We start from the raw sequence: 21,110 nt of genomic DNA, 5'->3' as shown, positions 1-21,110 counted from the left end.
CGTATGATAACTCGACGTACACGGTGCTCATCCATTTCGCCGTGTACAAACGTTCGTTGTGCAGGTGCTCGTACATACAGCCTTCTTTTGAATGCGCCCAATTTACCTTTTGTTCATCCAAGTTACTTCTACTCCGACGAGCGTAGTCAGCCAATCACAATTCGTGCAGATCTGCGTCGCCGATTACTCTTCACTACCTCCCATGTAATGCTCAAAGGTTAAAACATTTTACTGGACCTTATCGTCATTGACATCTAGTTTCCCGGTCGCACGTTTGTTAAGGGCCGGCGAGTTTAAATGACGTTCCTCGCGAGCGTTATTTATACAAATATGCGACAGGCGAGGGAGTTTTATCGTGGCCTTACTCCCAACGTTGCTATGAAATTCATGAAGCGCTTGGCCGTACTGGCGGTAGTGCTTGCGGGGCTCGGTGCGACCGTGGTAGCGCAGTCCACCAGTGCATCTGCTGTTCAAGACAATCCGGATGTAAAGATTCAGCCTTCAACATTCACCGTTCCTGGGGCGTTTCCAACGTCGGTATATGCCAAGTACTACAACAATCCGACAGCTACAGATGCACAAGTTCAACCGGTTATCTCAGACCCGATTACGGTGAGGATTTTCCTTTTCTTCCTTCGCCTGAAGTTCTGATTTACTAGGGAAACTCTAGCACAAGACATACCCTCTCTCGCTCACTAATCCCGACTCCATTCCAGTCAACAACACTGTCGATCCTCATCCTCTACCTCCTAAAGCACCTGCCTCTCATCTATTTGCACAAGCCGTAGCCCAAATCAAATCAATTGCAGCAAATCCGACTTTCGGTTCCCCTTGTGCTAAATGTCAAGCGGGGCTGGGGATAGCCAAGTTCCTGGCGTTAGCTGCCCCAGCTGAGGGTCCGAAACTTGCTGTTGAGCTTTGCGAGTACTTCAAACTTTCGAATACGTGCGAATCGACTTTTGGGAGGCTTGGTATCGGGTCCGTGATCACTCAAGTCGTTGCAAATGCGGACGCTTCTGGGCTGGACGGGCAGGTGAGTTCTGTTTAGAACAAGAAAAGTGTCCGAGTCGCATAACTTGGTTGCTTGATGCGTCAATTACTAGATGCTTTGTCAAAATTTCTTCAACCTCTGTCCACTCCCACCAGCTTCTCCGCTTAACCTGACTAGTTGGTTCAAGAAGCCAAAGCCAAGCCCGCTTCCGCCTCCGAAGAAACCTACTGGAAAGAGGCTGAAGGTTCTTCATCTTTCAGACTTACATATCGATCCCAGTGAATATAACGTTCGCAAAGTTCACCGCACGACTGCTAATAAGTATACCTTATTGACAGGATACGCAACTGGGTCTGAGGCGAACTGCACATCAGGTCCGTGTTGTCGGGAGAATGTGGTTAGTCCTCATCAGATCTTGTTCCCGGCTCCACGATTCGGTGCTTTTCACTGGTAACGATTACAAGAGTTTGTTATTATATATCGAGTCCTGTCCTGACCGCAACATAGTGACACACCGTTCTCTCTCGCCATGGCGGCGATGGAAGCTATCCCGCCTTTGACGGGAACCAAAGACGGTGGTTTCGCGTGGACGATTTATACAGGAGATTTGGTATCTCATGATTCAGACAATCAGCTGTCGAGGTAAGCAGTCCCCTTTTCATTCGCATGTCATCATCCGGGCGGCAGTCTTCTAACAATGAGCCGTTTTAACCATGAGAATAGAGATTATGTGACATACACAGAGGTGTGTAAACTTACCCTTCTTCTCTCTGGGTACGCATGTCACTCACTCTTCCTTTCTATCGACTTCATTTATCTACGGTCCGAAATAATTGCATGTGTTTTTGTGCTCCCGCACCTCGTTCTTATAGACTCTGGTATATGATCTATTCAAGAGAATGCTCGGCTCAGGACCGGTATATGCAGCTCTTGGGAATCATGATAGTTATAATCAGTCAGTCATTCTTCTTCTCGATAGCCGGCTTCTTTTTATTACGTATGACCTTGACAGAGCCCAGGACTCCCCTCATTCACTAGGAAAACCATTGGCTGATCAGTTCAGTTGGTAAGGAAGAGTTTTCGCAATTAATCCATTGATACTCATGTTTTCTGAATGACTGTAGGAACTACGATCATGTTGCCTCACTCTGGGAACACGAGGAATGGTTACCGGAAGCTGCGGTACAGCTAGCCCGAGCCCACTATGCTTCGTACATGGTCAAGAGGTCCGATAAGTTGCGAGTTATTGCGCTTAATACTAACCTTTGTGAGTCTCTGGCCTGGTTTAATTGTTGGTCGACGTTTATTTATCTTTTTCGTACCCCATAACTAGGGTATCGGTAAGAACCACCGACTCGATATCATGTCCGTCTCAATTGACAAGGGTTGCAGAGCGAATTTCTTCAACTATATCAACATGACAGATCCGGATGTCTCTGGGATGCTGAGGTTCCTCACGGATGAATTACAGGATGCGGAGGATTCGGGGGATCGAGGTATCTATCTTGACCTGTTTCTGCCTGTCAAGGTTGTTCAATCAAATTTTTGGTAGTCTGGATAATCGGACACGTTTTGAGTGGATGGGATGGCTCGAATCCTTTGACGAACCCAACCAATCTATTTTATCAGATGTACGTAGATGTTACTGGCCCTTCACTGGCTGATACGGATTTTGTGGTGCACAGTGTTGACAGGTTCTCTCCGCATGTCATTTCCGGTGGGTGGTCTTGTTTGCAACGTAATTTTTTGTTTGACCAAAGATTTCTGCTACTAGCTATTTTTTGGGGGCACACTCATGAAGATCAACTTTCGGTACGCTTGATTCTCCGTACGACCTCTCACGCTCACACCTATGTAGATATTCTATGCCAACAATGGGACCGCAATGAATGCCAACACAGCTAATGCTGTTGCTTGGGTTGGACCTTCATTGACGCCCATTACTGGCTTGAACAGTGGTTTCGTGAGTCGCCAATGCGCGAATCCGTATTTTGTGCTGATAAGCCGTTCTTGTAGAGGGTTTACGAAGTTGACTCCGAGGTAAGGACAATGTGATTATAATGGAACTGAAAGCGAGCTAATGACTCCATTGTGAAAGACGTTCGACGTCCTCGATGCGTACACGTAAGCTGTTCTCCGACCGTGCGTTGTTCATATCTCATAGTTTCGGTTATTGCTAGGTGGTCAAGCGATGTGAGCGAATACCCTGAACTGGACTCTCAGATTGAGAGAGGACCTGTCTATACGTACGTTGGCACGCTATTTTCTTGTTCCTTATGATCTCATGATCAACGCACCCTCGCTAGGTATGAGTACAGTACTCGCGAAGCGTATGGCAAGACGATATCGGATTGGGGTCCCAATGACCCCTTGAATGCCACATGGTGGCATCTAGTCACCGAAGGTAAGTCCTCTACTCACCACTTTCTGACTGTCTGGGACTTACACTTTTGTCCTTTTTCTTCGTAACTTCAAGCGATGGAAGCGAATCACACGCTTGTTCAGGTATTTCCTCAAACGATTCTGTCCCTTGCGCCTTTCTAAACTTTCGATAATTTCCTTCTCTTTGATCCACAAAGACATTCACGACATTCCAAGGCAAAAGCAGCGCGCGCACTCCTAATTGTACGACGGACGATTGCGTTGCTGCGAAGATTTGTTACATGCGTAGTGGAAGTGCGCCCATTGCGAGGGCAAATTGTCAAAGCGGTTTTGGATCGGTGCAGGGGTAGTCATATATTGTCATAACTGATGTTACTGGAATTTCACTGAATGTAATGGAAAAATCTTGTACTGGCTAGCCCAGCGCTAAAGTTCGGCGCTTATATGGCTATGCTGATACTTTGCTATTATTTGTCCATTGCCGTCTGGGCTGAAAGATTTCTTAGTGGACCTACTACCAGTTACATCCCCCTCGATAATCCCTGTTCTCAAGCCTACCAAACAACTAGAAATGGTACGAGACACGTTCTTCAATGCCTTATTATGTGTATCGGGGTGATTGTGCAGTGGAAAGTCATGATTTCCGTTGGATGAGCCAGGAAGCATTTGGATGACTTTGGAACTGACGAACTGGATCTTTATAGGCTTCCGTCGACCACGCCGCCTCGTACGCTGCACTTATCCTTGCTGATGACGGGGTCGAAATTACGGTGCGTTTGTTGATGAAGTTCAAGAATACCCGATCATCATCATCCTTATCAACATTTAGTCGGACAAAATCCTCTTGCTTACCGGTGCTGCCGGTGTCGAACTCGAGCCTATATGGGCGAACCTACTTGCTAAGGCACTTGTAGGAAAAGATGTGAGAGAGCTGCTTTCTAACGTTGGATCTGGTGGTGGAGCACCCGCTGCCGCTGCCGGGGGAGCAACTGCTGCTGCTGGCGGTGCCGCAGAAGCACCGAAAGAAGAAGAGAAGGAGGAGGAGAAGGAGGAGTCAGATGATGATATGGTACTTGTTTTTAGTGGGAATCCGTACATTGAACTGACTCTTCTGTCCTTTTCTAGGGTTTCGGTCTTTTCGATTAGTGTATCTTATTCCACCGCATTCCTGTCATACACTTTCTACCCATGCAACAGAAATATCTCGAAAAATGGCAACGCACCATATTCTGTGGGATTGTGACTCAGACATCTATTTGAAAGATTAGCCATGATTAGGATGCTGGCTTTCTCATCCAGTCACTCCTATCACATCAGATTAAATGGCTGCAGGATGCTGTTTTCTGGAGGCCTGTGCTTCTGCTCTGATCAGCCATTGTTGCCGTTTTTAGGTATGCCGTCTTGAATTTGCATGGTCAAGGTTGCACGTACAGGCCTCCGAAGATACAGACATATTCGATTCATCTGCCATCCGTCACCAACGTTCAAGGTGTGGGTACCCTGGACTTGCGTTCGCTGAAGGAGCTCGTTCTCCAAGCTAAAAACATCCCATATATTTTATCCCTCGTAACTCTTAGGCCAGTGTGCCAGCCGGCCGCCGCCCAAAAAGGCACTAGAGTTGGGATAGGTTTTGCAGGTACTCAACAAAGTCCTCCAGAATATTCGCTCGTTGGAGATATGGGGCGTCTCTTTCCAGTCTGTTAGTCGGACGGAAATCGTATAGGCGGTTACCGGATGAAGAATTTGTGGCCTTTGTCCGGTCTGAACTCTCTACCAACCCTAGAGACTTCAAGACCAGGTTATGATTGGAGAGGAGAGGCAGGGATCATGAGCTGAGTGGTCAGATTGGATGTAGTTGATTGCGGTGTGAAGGGTGTTCACCAAAGCAAAGTGAAAATTAGATCGACGCCTCCGACGTTACGCAATGTAGATGGTCGTGGTGATTTGGATTACTCTTGAGGCTAGTTACTTTCGCGATGACGATATACGTGTTCGAGTGAAGGAAAGGGTGGAGATTGGCAGTTGGTCTTGTTGCTTTTTGTAAAGATAGGCCACCGTGTCTCCATGAATTCATGTTCATAGAGTATTCACGGGATGGCGGTAGCGCGTTGAAGTTTAGTTCTGTGAACGTGAATGTTGAGCGTAGCATTGACAGCTGGTACAGACGAGATTTGGAGTAATTCCTCTTCCTATTCACACACAAGGTAGGTTACCTCTTGAACTGACCTCCTTTGCACCTTTGCACGTTAGATGCTTTCTCCAAGATTCAAGGAATACAAGTATCGACATGAATGTCACCTAAGGGGGCTACAGTTTTGACCAAGCGGGTAACTCGTTCACGGGTTGGACGTTCAGACTCAGAATCCAGATATTGAAGTTAAAGTCATTGAAACTAATTATCTATACAGACCGATTAGTTTGCTGCCATGAAGAGAGAAAGTGGACAGACTCTACGTTGCAGATAGTCACTCAAAACACTTTATCTCTCAAACTCGACCCGACAACTTTATATCCTCTCTTCGCCCGTCTTTCCAACGTCTGTTGCTGCTTGGTCCTCACTAATGCTTCCGTAACATTCTCAACCTCCACCAACTCTTTAACGCGAAGAATCTTTCCAGCGGTCTCCGGCGAATGACGGTGGTACACCGTTTGCATCCGACGGTGTATACCAAGCGATTCAAGGGTACCTTTTATTTTGTCTCCAAGGGAGATGGCAGATCTACGTAGAGTTATTTTGAAGTGGGTTGTGGGAGCGTCGAAAACAGTAGAAGATGTTTCGGGTTGGGTAGAAATTGCACGAAATGCGGGTGATTGTCTTCTAAAACACCCTTGGATCTGGCTCGATGCCCTGTTCAATATCCTCGACGACATGGAATTTCTGAAATATGGTTTTAGGTTATGTTGATTTGGGGAAGTGGGGACATACTGATCCTGGTGGAGGTTTTTGAGTGAGAGTGTACCGGAGCACCGGAACGCGGTGCAAGCAATTGATTCTTTCCTCAATACCATAACCTCCTCGCGATGGAGGGCGCTGTACGTCTTCTATTCGAGTTTTAATTCTCTGAGTTCACGAATTATCAGACAGGGTTCAAACGCGTTGAACAGGTCGATGCAAGGTCTCTGGTCAAAGCGCGGAAGAGTAAATTTGAATGTTACGCCTCCTCCGACAGTAACGCCCGCGCCGACATCGACATCGACACCCAAGAATGAAGAACCTATTGCTGCTTCCAACTCGAATAACACATTAACACCATCAGGACTGGTGGTCACAGAGGAAACAGCTATAATCTCAACGGTACCGCTAGATCCTCCTGTGACGCCTTCAATCGAATCAAGACAAGCGTCTACACAGGCAGTAAATGGAAAAAGAAAAAGTCGCAGAACGGTTGAAGAAAAGGAAGCCAGTAGTAGCAAAAGACAAAAAACCTCCACCGGGATTGTGACTTCGAAAGATTACTCACCACCTTCGGCTCGACTTTCAGATCTCGGTGGAGTGGACGAATGTATCTCAAAACTTCTGGAAGTTGTAGCTATGCCTCTGTGCCATCCAGAAATCTACTTGCGTCTTGGGGTACAACCACCGCGAGGCGTACTACTACATGGACCTCCAGGTTGCGGGAAAACTCTCCTTGCGAATGCAATCGCCGGGGTAAGTATGTTTCACCCCTGTTTCTTCAGTGATTGATTGTTGCCCGCAGGAACTAGGGATACCATTCATAAACATCTCAGCTCCGTCCATTGTATCTGGAATGTCGGGTGAATCAGAGAAAACTCTAAGAGAGGCGTTTGAAGAAGCAAAGGTACGAGTTCATGATGACCTTTCTATTGGTGTATAATCACGATTTCTCGACTACAGAGGGTTGCGCCATGTCTTTTTTTCATAGATGAGATAGACGCTATCACACCAAAGCGCGAAAGTGCTCAAAGGGAAATGGAGAGACGAATAGTTGCTCAATTCCTTACGTGCATGGACGGTACGTTCATTCGATGCCGAACCTTTGCTTTTGTGCTGACGTATCTCCTAAGACTTATCATTAGAAAAGACCGATAATAAACCAGTCATTGTAATGGGTGCGACGAATAGACCGGATGCCCTCGATGCTGCATTGCGGCGAGCTGGGCGGTTCGACCACGAAATAAGTATGGGTGTTCCCGATGATGAAGCCCGAGAAAAGTAAGCAAGCTTCGCGCGAAATTGCACTTCTCATTGACTCGTTCCTTGTCAGAATTCTTCGCGTTTTATGCTCAAAGCTACGGTTGGAGGGGAACTTCAACTTTGCAGCTCTCGCAAAAGCTACGCCTGGCTACGTCGGTGCAGATTTATCCGCGTTAACAGCCGCAGCTGGTATCATTGCTGTCAAGCGGATCTTTGAGCAGCTGTCGGATAACACACTAGAAGCGGCACCCTCTTGTGTGGATGGTGGAAGTGACATAAATATGCGAGTCGATGAGCCGCCAGTGCAGTCTTCATCGCCCTCAAAATCCTTGGTTTTCTCCGCTCCGCTTTCCTTCCCCTCCCCTCCAGGCTCAATAGCCAACTTTCTCAACGCACATCCCAACACCCTCACTGAAGACCAACTCAAACCGTTATATATCACGTATTCCGATTTTACCCTCGCCTTAAAGCAAGTCCAGCCTTCCTCGAAACGAGAAGGGTTTGCTACGGTTCCAGATGTGACGTGGTCAGATGTCGGAGCGCTTCATGGTATCAGAAGCGAGTTACATATGGCCATAGTGCAACCAATCAGGAGACCGGAACTCTTCAGCGCTGTTGGCATCGAGGCTGCTTGTGGTGTGTTATTGTGGGGACCTCCGGGCTGTGGAAAGACCTTGTTGGCAAAAGCGGTGGCGAATGAATCTAGGGCTAATTTTATAAGCGTGAAAGGGCCGGAGCTGTTGAACAAGGTGTGTGGTTGAATGATCTACTTTTCTACCGGATCCGATCTCCCCGTCCTGCATAGTACGTGGGTGAAAGTGAGAGAGCGATTAGACAAGTTTTCACCAGAGCGAGAGCATCTTCACCCTGTGTAGTATTTTTCGATGAACTTGACGCGTTAGTTCCGCGTCGAGATGACTCTCTGGTAAGTCGTAATCGGTTCACTTGACACTAGCTCTACTGACTCACCACGTCCCTGTCAAAGTCGGAATCGTCTGCGAGAGTTGTCAACACCCTACTGACCGAGTTAGATGGTTTGGACGCCCGCAAGAGCGTATACGTTATCGCAGCAACCAATAGACCCGACATGATCGACCCCGCGATGGTTCGCCCTGGTAGGCTGGATAAACTCCTATACGTTGATTTACCTTCGGCGGAGGAAAGAGGGGAAATTGTACGCACAATGACTCGGAAAGTCCCTCTCGGTGTTAATGAAGGTGAACGGAAGGAAGAGGAAGCGAGGAAAAATGTTGAGAGCTTCGTGCGAGAACGGTGTGATGGGTACACTGGCGCTGATTTGGCGGCGTTGGTGAGGGAAGCTGGTGTTACCGCGTTGAAGAGAACATTGGGAATGTTTGAGAAAATGGAAGAGGATAACATGGCCGCCGATGGATCACCGGTGCAACGTCCGACTGTGGTTGTTCTACCTCAGGATTTCATGCTGGCGCTGGACAAAGTGACACCGAGTGTCGGCTCTGTGCAGAGGAAAAAATACGAAGCTCTCCGTTCGAAGCTATCGGGACTTCCTGTTCGTATAGGAAAGGAAGAGGATAGGAAAGTTGACGAAAAAGCAACACTATAGATTCATTATAGTAAAATATATACACGGGCATTGAGTAAAATACAGTGAGTGGTGGCCAAATTCTATGGGTCCCGTCTACTTCTTTCTGTTGTTTTGCATTGCCAGAATCTGCACAAGACGGATGCTGAGACATGAAAGACCTGTGAGCTGGTGCAAGATTTTGGGAAGATGAGCAAACGCACAAGATATTGATCATGTCAAGTTCAAGTCCAATTGCCTCGTTCATAGGATCTCTCTTCATCAAGCCTTGCTCAGCGAGCCTTGCATGTTGCAGGATCTTTTGAGTGCTGTGAAAGGAAGAAATAAGTATAAGAAGTGGGAGGATAGGAAAGAATAGTCACTCGTATAGAACGAAAGCGCCGAAGAGAGCAAGTCCGCCATAGAGACTGACGGCTTCAGTGACGGCTAGTCCTCTGAGTCCGAGGGGCAAAACCATAGGTGCAAGTGAGGAAAGAGCGACGACAGTGATACCGGCAAGGAGAGGTCCACCAAGGTTCAAGTATTTATCATTCCTTCACACATGGATAAAGTCAGGTTTCTGCACATCGTTATTCAGGCTACCCTGGGACTTACTTGGCAGTTGCACCGACATATGACAACGATCCGACTATTCCGAGAGTGTACAGAGCAGCTCGAGAGAGGATCGCAGGAGCGAAAAAGAAGAGGGGGCTGAGCGTGGCAGCTTGGCAAACGTTGAATCCCTGAGCGATATCAGTCTGGTGTTTGGCAAACGGAGCGATTTTCATTCACTCACAAGCCAGAAAAGATGTTTCTGAACCGGTTTTTCGGGAGGAGTGTAGAAAACGCCCATCATGGTCCCGATACCTCCAACCAGACTTACACCGAGAACGAGCCCTAAATGTATTTCATATCGTTACCAGTGTGTTTAAAAAGTGATTTGGGTGATGCGCACAAGGACTAGCAGCCATGATTCGGAAGGTGACGCCAGATTTGAACATATACCGGGCAGCTACGGAACATACAGCAGCTGAGCAAGCATTACAGTGGAGTAAACATGAACGCACCCAAAGCAGTGAGAGCAAGTCCACCTCCTGTGTACTTGAAGCTGTCATGTAAAAGTGACTGCTCTGCCGTGGTGAGTCCGTCTCTCGTTTCACGATTCAGAATTCCTTCGATGACGACAACAGCGCCTGCGACGCCAGCCTGCAGAACATATGAGAACTCAGTTGAATCTGTACAAGAATTTTACTTACAGCTGTAAGTGCCATCCTCTGCCATGATATTGCCTGGCCTGGGCGAACCAAGGGTGCTTCCTGCATGAACGACCGAGACGCATTGGCCCAAACTCCAGCCGTTATGGGTGTCTTGGATTTGGCACGAAGAGTTTGAAGAATGGCATTTGAACGAAATATACTGTATGACCGGGTGCTAAAAGGTTGTTTTGTCGCTGTTACGACGATAGGACGGAAGGCTGACAGGCCGACGCGCAGCATGATGAGAGAAGAGGAGAAGAAGTTGAGTCGCAGTGGCCAAAACGGTCCGGATTCTACCTCCTCTCAAGCCGGCGGATTTGCGTCATCTCGGCATCATGATCAGGCCTCCCGTACAGTCATCATAGATTAACATACACTACAAATAGATCCAATCAAACCCACGACCGAGTATCCCAGACGGCAGGTATCCGTCGAATATCAATTATCCCGACCTTCCAGCATTCCAACGCCATCGCTATTCGATCAACTTCGTGCTCATCTCCATTATGGCTGCCTTGCCAATCAATCTCGAACACTCCAGGCTTTTCCGGGCCGGCATACCAAGACCAGATCTTGGAGAAATCCTAAATGAAGCAGCGCATTAGCGAAGACTCATCTAATTATTTTTTTTGGAGACTCGCCCTCAAAGTGTAAATATGCAGCCATCCGTCACCTCCTCCTGAGGCAAGCCAAGCACCGTTTGGACTCAAGGATAGCGCGTAGATCGGTCGTTTGTGGTCACTCAATACACGCTCACAACTCCCAGTAACAGAGTCCCATATTCGAACTGTTGCGTCGAACGCTCCACTAAGGTAACGAACAATCAGCTACAGCTCCTCGCCGTTCAAGAGGATCAAAATAGAACTAACGTGGCAATGAATTCGTTTGTACCCTGTGGGGGTAGGAACCATTCAATAGTGCTGACAGAGTGCTTGTGTCCATTCAGGACAACAGGATCAGAGTCAGATCCAAATCCCCCCAGTCCGGGTATAGAATCATCCGGGGTCGCAGAAACGTTGGTCACATCCCATATCCGTGTAGTCATGTCATCGGAACACGAAGCCAATCTCGTTCCCCATGGATTGACCTTGAGTTGGTTGATTTCATCTTTGTGACCTCTGCAACACATTTAGGATCATACAACCTTGGAAAATGTGGAAAACGTACCTAAAGCTTTTCACAGGGTTAGGGTGATCCACGTCCAGTAAGTGGACAACTTTATCGGCACTGCAGCTCGCAAACATGTTGTCACTGACCCAGTCGACATCTAGACAACAATCTGCATTACAAATATGAGTCTGAGAGCATGAGAACGAGGAATATACCATATACCGGACCTTCATGAGCCTTAAATATACGGTGGAGCCGTTTATTGTGCACGTCCCACACGCACGATGTGTGATCAAGACTGGCTGTAACCAGCCATCGACCCGTAGGAGAGAACCGTGCAGTGAATATTGGACCCTGGTCGCAACCGATGTTCACAACGACATCCAGAGCAGAAAATTGAAAGAAGTACCTTGTGATCAGAACTTTTGTAGATTACGTTGCCGGAAGTGTCACATATTCTTAGTAGACAATCGTAAGCCGAGATCGCCAACAGAGTTCCTTGACGATTCCAGCTTAAGCATGTTATGTCGGACGCTTCAGCGGTAGTGAACTGCGTCGTGACCGGTTCCGCAGGAGGAGGGCCGAATGAGAACGGATTAGGGGGCTCAGGAATGTTCCATATCTTCATCACAGCATCTTTGGAACTTGATCGATGTAAAGAGCTTGTTTGCATTTCTATAAGACGAGACTTACCCTGAAGCAAGCAAGTTTCGTTTTGATGGATTCCAAGCGCAAACAAAAACCTGAGCAAAGATAAGCTGACTTTATGTTTATAAGCCTCCAAGATTACTTCAGCTAAATGTCCACCCAGTAAACGAATTGCCTCTCGGTTTGTTTGGGAATCTGCTGGTCCTTGTTGACGCGGAGGTGGTTTTGACATTAATTTTTTACTCTCTGAAGGTGAAACTATGGCGGATGAGGGCTGAGGTTGGGGATCGCACAATGCAGTGTTAGTTTTGCTTTCTGGATGCTTCATTAATACAACATCCTTCGGCGTGTAGACTACCATGTACGTACGGTCCACCGGAGTTACGACTGATGCATCACTAGGGTCCGTGCGAGGGCGTTTTTCGGCAGGATTATCCGAGGACGGCGGTAGGCTTGCCTTCCTCTTCACTGAAGATTCGGGCACGACAGGTTTTGATTTCGGCTTCTCGTCTGCTTCAAGCGGCACAGTAGGGGTTGAAAAGATCACAGGAGCACCAGGATAGTAGTCCACTACAGTTCCAACGGGTGGTGGAGGTTGAATAGCAGGCTCAGTAGAACACAAATGAGCCTCGAGTAATGAAAAAGCAGTCTTGCAGTTAGCAGCAAGCTCCCCTCCCCGAAAGTGACACTCGACTTCAGTATAGAGTAGTGACTTGCTCAAGAGTTCCACGAGTTCTCCACGAGGTACGTGTTTTGCAAAGCAAGGTGAGTTTTCTAAATGTGATTCCTTTGCAAGGGCGTATGCTGAATGTTCAAACCCTGGAGAATCGTCAGTAGCTCAGGATTATGTTGAAATAGAGGAAACTCACCAGAATCCTTAAAATATGAATAAATTAAACGATTTATCTCGTCGGAGGTGATGTGCATAATTGGTCCACCCATGTTGCATCGCCGTTTGAGTTGAAAGGAGACTTGGTCGCGTTTTGGAACTGTTTGCCTAGCGCCCCAGGGCCAAACAACAACTCCAGATTCGGCGACGGTAGGTTTCCGAATCTATGTAATTAGCCGAAGGGACCTTCATGTCATCACCTGGACAAAAATCCCAACTTCCTTCTCACTCACGCCCCAGGAAGTCTCTTTGACGCTATGGAAGATAACAGTGAGCAAGAAAGGCATTCTGAAAGTCCCGAAGTATCATATATTACACTTGAACGTCTGTCTGGTAAGTATTCGTTATCTATCCTCCCTGGTCATCTCCACATTGATACCTGGAACATAATCTCAGCTCTTCTTGCAGCCTCCGCAGAATCTCGTGGAAATAGCGGACTGGGATCTAGGTCCATGGCGGCTACAGCACTTGCCCAACTTTTATTAGGGAACTCGCGCGATAGTGGTTTGGGTGGCTACCGGACCCATGCTGACGATGACGACGACAATGAGGAGGACGGAGATTGGGCAGATGAAGACGATCCGATGGAAGACGATGACTGGTACTCAACACGTACAACTCGAACTTGGATTCCTCCCCATTCTCGACCACAACAGGCCGGCGTAGATCTCCTAAACAGCGGAGAGTTTGGAAGGGTTGAGCCCAAGGTCAAGGCACGAAAACATCCACGAAACGTGAACATTGCGCAAGTCATCAGTTCTCGTCTGTCAAAGCCTCATCCTGCCCTTTACAAAGAAGATTTGACCACTGTGTGTTCGCTTCCGCCCTCAAATAGTTCCCTGACTAAGTGTCATATAGAACCTGGTCCCGAACACCAACGGTACCATTGTTGCGAACTTTGGTGCTAACATCTATACCGCTCAATATTCCCATGGTAAGCCTTTGTATACATCAACGTTTGTGATGTACAAGTCGAATTCCGTTAACAGATGCATCGTTCTTCTATACGTGTGCTCAAGGTAGGTAACTCTCAGGGTATTGAAAGTTCACACGGCTCATCCACTCTTCCAGACTTCCGCTTACACCTATTTGACACCACTGCTCCACCAGAAACCATTCAACCGAGTCGAAGAAGAAACGCTTATGATCCCTCTTTACATACCACGATGAAAGTTAGTCGGAGAATACAAGGACAACATGGCAGATGGACGATCACCGATGCCAATCTATCACCAGATAATCAAAGGTACTGTATCGAAACGTATTGGATGTCGATCAAAACGCACTAATACAGCGAATAGAATTGTTTATTCCTCTATAGTTAGTGGCCATTGCATCTATGGAAGGCATCCCGACTCATACCCCACTAGACATCCACGGCCTATATGTGCAGCACTGCGGAAGACAATCCCGCACAAATTCCCATTCCATTTGCTGATAGTAGGCCTAGAAGAAATTTAGGGGATTGGGAAGGTGGTATAGCCCTATTCAGCTGTAGATTCTCTGCCGATGGGAACGAGATTATCGCGGGGGGTCGAGGGCAGCTTTTTGGTATGTCCTATTTTTCCGAAGCAATCGACATATGTAATTGAGACTGTTTCTGTCAGTCTACGACTTATTGGCCAATCGTCGGAGCGTTAGGATTGAGGCACACGATAACGACGTCAATAGCTGTTGTTGGGCTGACACAGCGTCAGGAAATGTTCTAGTCAGCGCATCCGATGATTCCTATCTGAAGGTTTGGTACGTCTATTCACGGTCACTTCTTTTTACGGTGTGTTTGATGCCACGTCAGGGATCGACGTTCATTGGGTGCCTCTGGAAAGCCTTCTGGAGTCCTGGTAGGGCATACGGAAGGTGTCACTTACGTGTCTGCAAAGGGGGACGGTCGTTACGTACTGTCGAATGGGAAAGACCAGGCTATGCGTCTATGGGACCTTCGCAAGATGCGTGGAAGTGACGACTACTCTGAGCGCCACTACGGGCTCGATGGTTTTGACTACAGATACCCAAGCTATCCGCGACCTCGATACAAAGCACATCCCCAAGACTGCAGTGTAATGACCTATAGAGGACACTGTGTTCTGATGACTCTCATCCGTTGTCATTTCTCTCCAGCCGAAACAACGGGTGGGCAGTATTTGTATTCCGGTTCTGCTGATGGTAGAGTCCATGTATGTTGATTCACTCGTCGCTCAAAGAACACTATTCTCACGTTTAATTTTTGTAGATCTGGTCGCTGGATGGAACCATCGTGCAAGTCTTGGACCGAAAGAAAACGCTACCGATGGCTGTAGACTACACTGGGCCGGAATATGGTTATACAAGTTTAGAACGTGGTGTGTGCGTCCGGGATGTTAGCTGGCATTCTCAGGTATGTTTTCGCTCACCACAGAAATTCATTCGCTAATCTCAACTTCACAGCAACCCGTCCTAATGAGTGCCGCATGGGAGGGCAGCAGGTCTGGCAGTACTCTCGCGCGACATGACTGGAAGGGCTTGTCAAAGATGTGTGGATCGTTGGAAGATTGGAATGAAAAGAAGAGACTGGAAGAAGGAGAAACCAGCAATCCACCAAGGACACGGTCTGGTAGGCGTATGCCTGGATCTTACGCCCGTTTCGATGAATCGAACGATGATGACGACGACGACGACACCTATGTCCCGTGAGGATATCTTTATATCTTTTACTCGATTGGGGATCATCGTGCTGTAGCGTCCAACAGACCCCTTTGAGGGTCCGCGCTGTGTATTTATCCATCTATCTCCCTGTCAACCTTTGTATGACTTTGTACCGTAAACATGAAACATTTTGAAAGGCTGTACCTCAGAGCGCCTAAGTAACCTTCTCCTGCACCACCATGACCACAATTGACCCCGAAATCGACGCCTCCGGAACCAATGGCTTTCCTGAGGGGTGTTTCATTATCCGTTCTGCCACGAATAGATCGCGCGTTTTTGACGTTGCCGGCAGCGCTACACATGATGGTGCAAAGCTCATTCTGTGGACGATTAAAGAGTCGTCACTTGTTGAAAGTTAGTTCTCATTACCGGTCTGCCTTGTGCACATTTCACTCACCGATCTATCCTAGGTAGAAGAGATCCAAGTGCTAATAACCAGGTTCATCTCCGTTGTGTCGGCTCAAAGAGTCGGTGCTATATGATGCGTTCATTAGGTATTCTTCATCGACGATTCTGGTGCACTCTGTTGCAAGTCATCTGGACATGCGGTGGATATTGAAGGTGCCTGAAACTCTTGACTACCACACTGTTACCTCTCAATATAAGTATCTCTAGGCGACAACCTCGTTCTTCGTCGCAGACGTCCACTAACACGCCCATATCCAAACCGTCTCTCACACCCTTTACCAAATTTCTTTTACTCGCCAGAAACCAAGGAAATCACTGTCGCATTTCTATGCGATCCCAGATTCCATGCTTCATCCGCCTGTCGTGGTGGGAGTAACCAAATTCATCTGTTGACTTCCAAGCCCAAGCGTCGCGACCCGAATCTGTTCGATACGGCAAGCAACTTCCTTAACGATACACTGACGGCTAGCGTCTCTCTTTTTGGTGGTCAAGCCAAGATCTCAGCCGAACCTGGTGCTTTAGCTGCCATTGGCGCCGAGTTATCGGAGGACGAAATACTACCTGAAGACCAAGGAGAGGAGGCGGAGGTGGATGATTCGCCTGACCCCATGAGGGAGATCTGCATGATTTCTATCAAGAAGAGGACAGAGGACGATCAGGGGTTGGTGGCGAAAGCAAGAACTAGGCGGAAGTGGTTAGTGGAAGCCATCTCCGCAACGGATGCAAGGACTGGTTCAAGGCATAGACACTAAGCCTTTATAAGGGGCCATCGCGCGATGTCTGTCTTAGTTTCTCTTTATGCTTGGTAGGGTTAATACATAATGTACAGCTTCGTCTTATTTGTCTACAACCGCAAAGCTACACTATATGATTGTCAAATTTTCTTAGTGGACTTTGCGGAGGTGACGATGAATTGATGTCAAACCTGACGATGCTCTACTCTCAAGATGCTGTGTTCAGAAGGCATGGGATCAACACTATAGCTACTGCTCCTTCGAATCATTGTGGAAAGCGTGTAGCCACGGTGAAGACTTTTACGAGGTGGGGTTTGTTGTGGAACTATTGACGTGGGACGGATCGGAGGTGTGGGCTCCGCAGGATCATTTTCCATAGTATCCTGTCTGAGACCGTATGGAATACAGTAGCTCAAGGGGCTCTCAGTTGAGTTCACCGCATCCCGATGATCCGGGCTGATATTGTCCACGCACTTCTTACGGTTGAGAAACGTGTTACATTCGAGCTGTATTTCAGTCCGTACCGGCAAAGACGCCACGAATCGGAGACCTGCAAGTTTCCTCATAGATGGTAGGCCAGCCGGCAGAACTTCTGGAGTCTGCGTGAAAGGAGAGGCCCATCGGCGACCCGGCAATCTATGCCGACGAGGGCCGAGATCTCGGTTCCGCCATGCGCGGGAAAAGCCGGCCATTACAGGTGTTGAACCATGTATACCATCTCGTCTTGGGCTTACTTCGCTCTCGCAGTGTCCACCGTTCTAGCTCACGAACAACAACCATTGTCCAATGCTGAAGAACCTAGCTGGTTGGAAAAATACGGCTCTCAAATTGACCAACCGTTCTCGGGTCCACTGTCATTCTCGCACTTGCCATACACTCGTTGTTTGGAAGATGAGAAGACTGTCTTTGACCTTGCTGTGCTAGGAATGCCTTTTGATACGGGTGTTACCTACAGATCTGGGTGCGCAAGTTTTTGTGGGCAAGAAAACTTTGATGCCTTACATACTTAACCTTCTAGAGCTCGATTTGGACCATATGCGATTCGATCTGGAAGTAGAAGACAAAGGCCCAGTCGTGGGTACACCATGTCATGGGGATTGGACCCTTACGATCACGGAGTCAAAGTTGTTGATTGTGGGGATGTGCGTTGTGGTAGTGATCCCTGGCCTTCTCGTGGATTCCGCTTGACGATGAGTCTCTGCTCCCTTTCTAATTTCTTGATCTTTTTCTTTACTTCGTTCTCTATATTAATAAAATCATACTTATCTTTTATTTTCGAAAGCAGATGCAATTTTATTACGGCGTGTTCACGCTTACTGTCCTACCTTTCAAATTCTTAAATATGGTGAGATTCTCTTCGTTCGTTTTCCTTTTCCTTCATCCTCTTTCCGTCCGCTCCTGCGAGTCCTAGCCCAACTTGTGGTTAAATAGCCAAGCGCCGCGTTGAGACCTAGCCCACCTCAAAGCGTAGTCTAAGTCAGCGTTGACGAGGATTGATAGGGATTGGATTTCGATTGATTAGATTCTCGCTATCTATTATCTTATCACGGAAAGAAGTAGATTAGCCATATAAGTCTTTTTTTTATTGCTCTTCTTTTATTCACACGCACGGCTTTAGTACGATACATAAAATCTGTCAACGTTGTACCGAGAAAGGGAATTCCTTTCTTCCCCTCCCACTCTGAGCCCCACTGAGCTGAGCGATATTTTCGAGCCTTCTCCTCCCGAGCCTTCTCCAACAATTCCGAGCTGATTCGCATCTTCGAGCCTACTCATTTTCCATCAACAGACCGCATCTCCGGAATCTCCTTACATCAATTGACTTCTGCGGCGTCGCTCTTCGTTTACTTCTTCTTACCTACAAACGGGACTTCTTCTCTACGCTACCGATACCCGTCAGACTTCCGACCAATAGCCTCGCATTTATTTTACAAGCAGTCTGCTTTATCCTGCCGCAGTGGAGCCCACCGCGAGGGACTTGGTTTTCCGCGTTTTCTGACGAACACACTTCCTCATCATGTCTACTTCACAACACCGCCAAAACCCGTGGAATCCCGAATCCGATTCCGAAAATCCGATGTCCCGTGACACCAGTCTAGGCTCTCAGGTACAGCTTATCAGTCCGATGCCAACGCCCGGCGCTACCAATGCTCCGTACTTCTCCGGTACACGTGCTACCGTGTTCCTCGAGACGTTGAAACGCATGTGCGACGGAGCCGGACTTAAAGAAAATGAAGCCGTCGATCAGATCTACTTTTATTCTTCCGTTACCGTACAAGACACTATCAGGTATAATTCCGCTTTTAATATTGACCTTCTCGACAAGACTTGGGAGAGGGCCAAGAAGGTTTTGCTCCGACTTTACGGTTCTTCTGATTTAGCTCCAGCGGTTACTATCCTTGACCTTCAGAACTTTTGCAAGAAACAAAACGCCAAGTCTCCTTTCGTTACTCGGACGTCTATCGAACACTATTATCAAGCATTCGAGAGACTTAGCGGCGTTCTCCTTTGTAATTCTACGATCACTGATGCTGATTCCCGTTATTATTTTATCGCAGGTCTTCCTCAGGCTCAACGGCAATGGTTAGAAACGCAACTTAAAGATGACCAGAAGACTCGAGAGAATGCGCCGAGTATTGACGATGTACTCGACATTTTGTATACTCGATTCGACCCGAAGAGTCTCTTCTATGACCCATGGAAGGCGAATTCAGATCCTGATCCGAATCGCATTCGTTTCGACGACGAAGGTGAGCGTAAAGTTAAACCTAATACTGATACATCGAAGACAGGTACTAGAACGACTGGACAAGGCGTACCAGCCGCCTCGATAGACGATCTTGCTGCGCAAATGGAGGCTTTGAAGTTGAGCCAAGCACAGGTGTTGTCGTTCCTATCTTCTACTCCTAATAATCCCGTACCTCAAAACCCATCTTCCGATTCTAATAGATGGCCAAATTCGAATATTTATGACACGAAGCGATGTTTTATCTGCGGAAAAGAAGGACCTCAACTAGATCACAAGCTTCACCCTTCACATTGTCCTGAGACGAAAGCTTTAATATCCGAAGGTCTGGTCAAATGGGATGAAACTCAGCTCAAGTATATTCTAGACAACGGCAAAGACTTACCAAAGGTCGCAAGAACTCAAAATGGAGGCGTAGCCGCATTCATTCGGGAACACCCATCTATCGCTAAGTCTGATTCTTCTTCAGCAGCTGACAAACATCGACAAGTTAGATTCCAGCGAGATATACCACCACACCAGTCAACATCCCGAACTAGTACTCTTGATCTTTACATTGGCGGACGCCCCGCTTTCGAGAATTCGGTTTTTGCTTCTTCTACTCTTGAATATGATGCTAATCCCGCTACTAGGTCCGGAAAAGATACAAGTACTCGATACGACCCTATGGCTAGACCCGAATTACCTACATCGAAAGCGAAGGAACGAGCCGAACCAGCTAAACCTCTCCGCGGTCCTGGCATACCTGGTCCTTCAAACGAACGTCCTCCTCAGCAACAACCGAAACCAAAGGACAAGTCCATTGCTATACCTACGCCGCCTAATCCGATCAATCGTAGGGATGGGTGGAAGGAGTCAGTTCCTTCGAAATCAAAAGAGCAAAAGGATATCAAGATGAACGAACCAAAAGCAGATAAGCCGTCGTATCATTTTACTTCTGATATTCAACAAAAATCTGATCCAAAAGCGGTTTTTGATCATCTTATGTCGCAGATGGTATCCCTCCCTATTGTGCAGATTATCGGTATTAGCCCCAGCCTACAGAAGATGTTTTCAGAAGCTACGAAATCACGTCGAGAATACAACGTGAAATCAGCTGAGTATTTTGATTCACATTCTTTTCAATCTGTCTATTCTTCAGAAGACGTCAATTGTTCTGAGGACGTGATTACTATGCGTCTTACCGAAAGAGATGAACGCAATGATACATACCGAGTTGAAGACTTGGTCGTTGATGTTCATGATGCTAAACGGATACGGGAATTTGTCGCTCGCGCCTCCACTGCATTGATGAAGGAGCCGTCGAAGAAGTTCTTCGCTATGGTTACAGGAGCGTTGGATATACAAATCAACGGACATACTTTTTCGGCTATGATTGATACTGGATCGGAGCTTAATGTTGCATCTATAGATCTTCCGGATCGTGCATCGCTCGCCACCGACTTCGAAGGTATGAATTGGAGTCTAAAAGGAATACACGGACGTCCCGAACAACTTCAAGGAGTCGTAATCGATGCGCCTATACAACTAGGACGTCATGATTTTCCTCACCATATTTTCATCTCCCA

General features: G+C 47.4%; 7 protein-coding genes across 9 annotated transcripts; 4 read left to right on the top strand and 3 right to left on the bottom strand.

The window, feature by feature from the left end:
• Window positions 1-297: 297 nt before the first annotated feature.
• On the top strand, window positions 298-4,519 carry E1B28_001552 (uncharacterized protein; the record flags this gene model as incomplete). The annotated part of the gene is made up of 24 exons (XM_043147497.1): window positions 298-612; window positions 671-1,033; window positions 1,104-1,269; window positions 1,330-1,441; window positions 1,499-1,633; window positions 1,715-1,736; window positions 1,864-1,946; window positions 2,004-2,057; window positions 2,116-2,258; window positions 2,325-2,331; window positions 2,384-2,487; window positions 2,544-2,708; window positions 2,766-2,803; window positions 2,850-2,954; window positions 3,008-3,031; window positions 3,090-3,115; window positions 3,172-3,237; window positions 3,298-3,395; window positions 3,468-3,496; window positions 3,571-3,667; window positions 3,880-3,947; window positions 4,078-4,143; window positions 4,203-4,442; window positions 4,499-4,519. The coding sequence occupies 24 exons, from the start codon at window positions 298-300 to the stop codon at window positions 4,517-4,519; spliced, it is 2,547 nt and encodes an 848-aa protein (XP_043016207.1).
• Window positions 4,520-5,596: 1,077 nt separating this feature from the next.
• E1B28_001551 (uncharacterized protein) lies at window positions 5,597-6,324 on the bottom strand. Its single transcript, XM_043160706.1, has 3 exons — window positions 6,300-6,324; window positions 5,828-6,251; window positions 5,597-5,773 (listed from the first exon to the last, which is right to left on the bottom strand). The coding sequence occupies exon 2, from the start codon at window positions 6,242-6,244 to the stop codon at window positions 5,843-5,845; it is 402 nt and encodes a 133-aa protein (XP_043016206.1). The 5' UTR covers window positions 6,245-6,251; window positions 6,300-6,324; the 3' UTR covers window positions 5,597-5,773; window positions 5,828-5,842.
• Window positions 6,325-6,344: 20 nt separating this feature from the next.
• On the top strand, window positions 6,345-9,133 carry E1B28_001550 (uncharacterized protein). Of its 3 annotated transcripts, none has more exons than XM_043147494.1 (8): window positions 6,345-6,406; window positions 6,459-7,022; window positions 7,072-7,173; window positions 7,230-7,347; window positions 7,400-7,547; window positions 7,600-8,278; window positions 8,335-8,454; window positions 8,515-9,133. In XM_043147494.1, the coding sequence occupies exons 1-8, from the start codon at window positions 6,395-6,397 to the stop codon at window positions 9,109-9,111; spliced, it is 2,340 nt and encodes a 779-aa protein (XP_043016203.1). In that variant the 5' UTR covers window positions 6,345-6,394; the 3' UTR covers window positions 9,112-9,133. The 3 variants fall into 3 exon arrangements, with proteins under 3 accessions (XP_043016203.1, XP_043016204.1, XP_043016205.1); XM_043147495.1 differs by having other exon boundaries at window positions 6,455-7,022; XM_043147496.1 differs by having other exon boundaries at window positions 7,600-8,454.
• Window positions 9,134-9,186: 53 nt separating this feature from the next.
• E1B28_001549 (uncharacterized protein) lies at window positions 9,187-10,565 on the bottom strand (the record flags this gene model as incomplete). The annotated part of the gene is made up of 8 exons (XM_043147493.1): window positions 9,187-9,235; window positions 9,294-9,398; window positions 9,453-9,623; window positions 9,685-9,812; window positions 9,866-9,966; window positions 10,025-10,081; window positions 10,137-10,275; window positions 10,326-10,565. 8 exons carry the CDS (start codon window positions 10,563-10,565, stop codon window positions 9,187-9,189), a joined length of 990 nt encoding a protein of 329 aa, XP_043016202.1.
• Window positions 10,566-10,717: 152 nt separating this feature from the next.
• On the bottom strand, window positions 10,718-13,025 carry E1B28_001548 (uncharacterized protein; the record flags this gene model as incomplete). The annotated part of the gene is made up of 9 exons (XM_043147492.1): window positions 10,718-10,909; window positions 10,967-11,132; window positions 11,195-11,443; window positions 11,493-11,604; window positions 11,663-11,789; window positions 11,845-12,079; window positions 12,129-12,178; window positions 12,226-12,902; window positions 12,953-13,025. The coding sequence occupies 9 exons, from the start codon at window positions 13,023-13,025 to the stop codon at window positions 10,718-10,720; spliced, it is 1,881 nt and encodes a 626-aa protein (XP_043016201.1).
• Window positions 13,026-13,229: 204 nt separating this feature from the next.
• E1B28_001547 (uncharacterized protein) lies at window positions 13,230-15,642 on the top strand (the record flags this gene model as incomplete). Its single annotated transcript, XM_043147491.1, has 11 exons — window positions 13,230-13,305; window positions 13,369-13,781; window positions 13,831-13,906; window positions 13,962-13,991; window positions 14,044-14,218; window positions 14,274-14,292; window positions 14,343-14,523; window positions 14,580-14,715; window positions 14,768-15,146; window positions 15,203-15,346; window positions 15,397-15,642. 11 exons carry the CDS (start codon window positions 13,230-13,232, stop codon window positions 15,640-15,642), a joined length of 1,875 nt encoding a protein of 624 aa, XP_043016200.1.
• Window positions 15,643-15,833: 191 nt separating this feature from the next.
• E1B28_001546 (uncharacterized protein) lies at window positions 15,834-16,814 on the top strand (the record flags this gene model as incomplete). The annotated part of the gene is made up of 4 exons (XM_043147490.1): window positions 15,834-16,008; window positions 16,065-16,093; window positions 16,149-16,215; window positions 16,270-16,814. 4 exons carry the CDS (start codon window positions 15,834-15,836, stop codon window positions 16,812-16,814), a joined length of 816 nt encoding a protein of 271 aa, XP_043016199.1.
• Window positions 16,815-21,110: the final 4,296 nt, after the last annotated feature.

The sequence above is a fragment of the Marasmius oreades genome, chromosome 1 (genome assembly GCF_018924745.1).
Source record: "Marasmius oreades isolate 03SP1 chromosome 1, whole genome shotgun sequence".
NCBI classification, from domain to species: Eukaryota; Fungi; Basidiomycota; class Agaricomycetes; order Agaricales; family Marasmiaceae; genus Marasmius; species Marasmius oreades.
The sequence above is the reverse complement of the archived record's forward strand: the minus strand, read 5'-3'. Positions and strand labels throughout refer to the sequence as shown.

Excerpts from the sequence above, each read along its gene's own strand:
- E1B28_001551 (XM_043160706.1), bottom strand. The coding sequence starts at position 6,244 with ATGTCGTCGAGGATATTGAACAGGGCATCGAGCCAGATCCAAGGGTGT.
- E1B28_001550 (XM_043147494.1), top strand. Across the intron at positions 7,023-7,071 it reads TTGCGAATGCAATCGCCGGG|GAACTAGGGATACCATTCAT; the intron begins GTAAGTATGTTT and ends TGTTGCCCGCAG. Across the intron at positions 8,279-8,334 it reads GGCCGGAGCTGTTGAACAAG|TACGTGGGTGAAAGTGAGAG; the intron begins GTGTGTGGTTGA and ends CGTCCTGCATAG.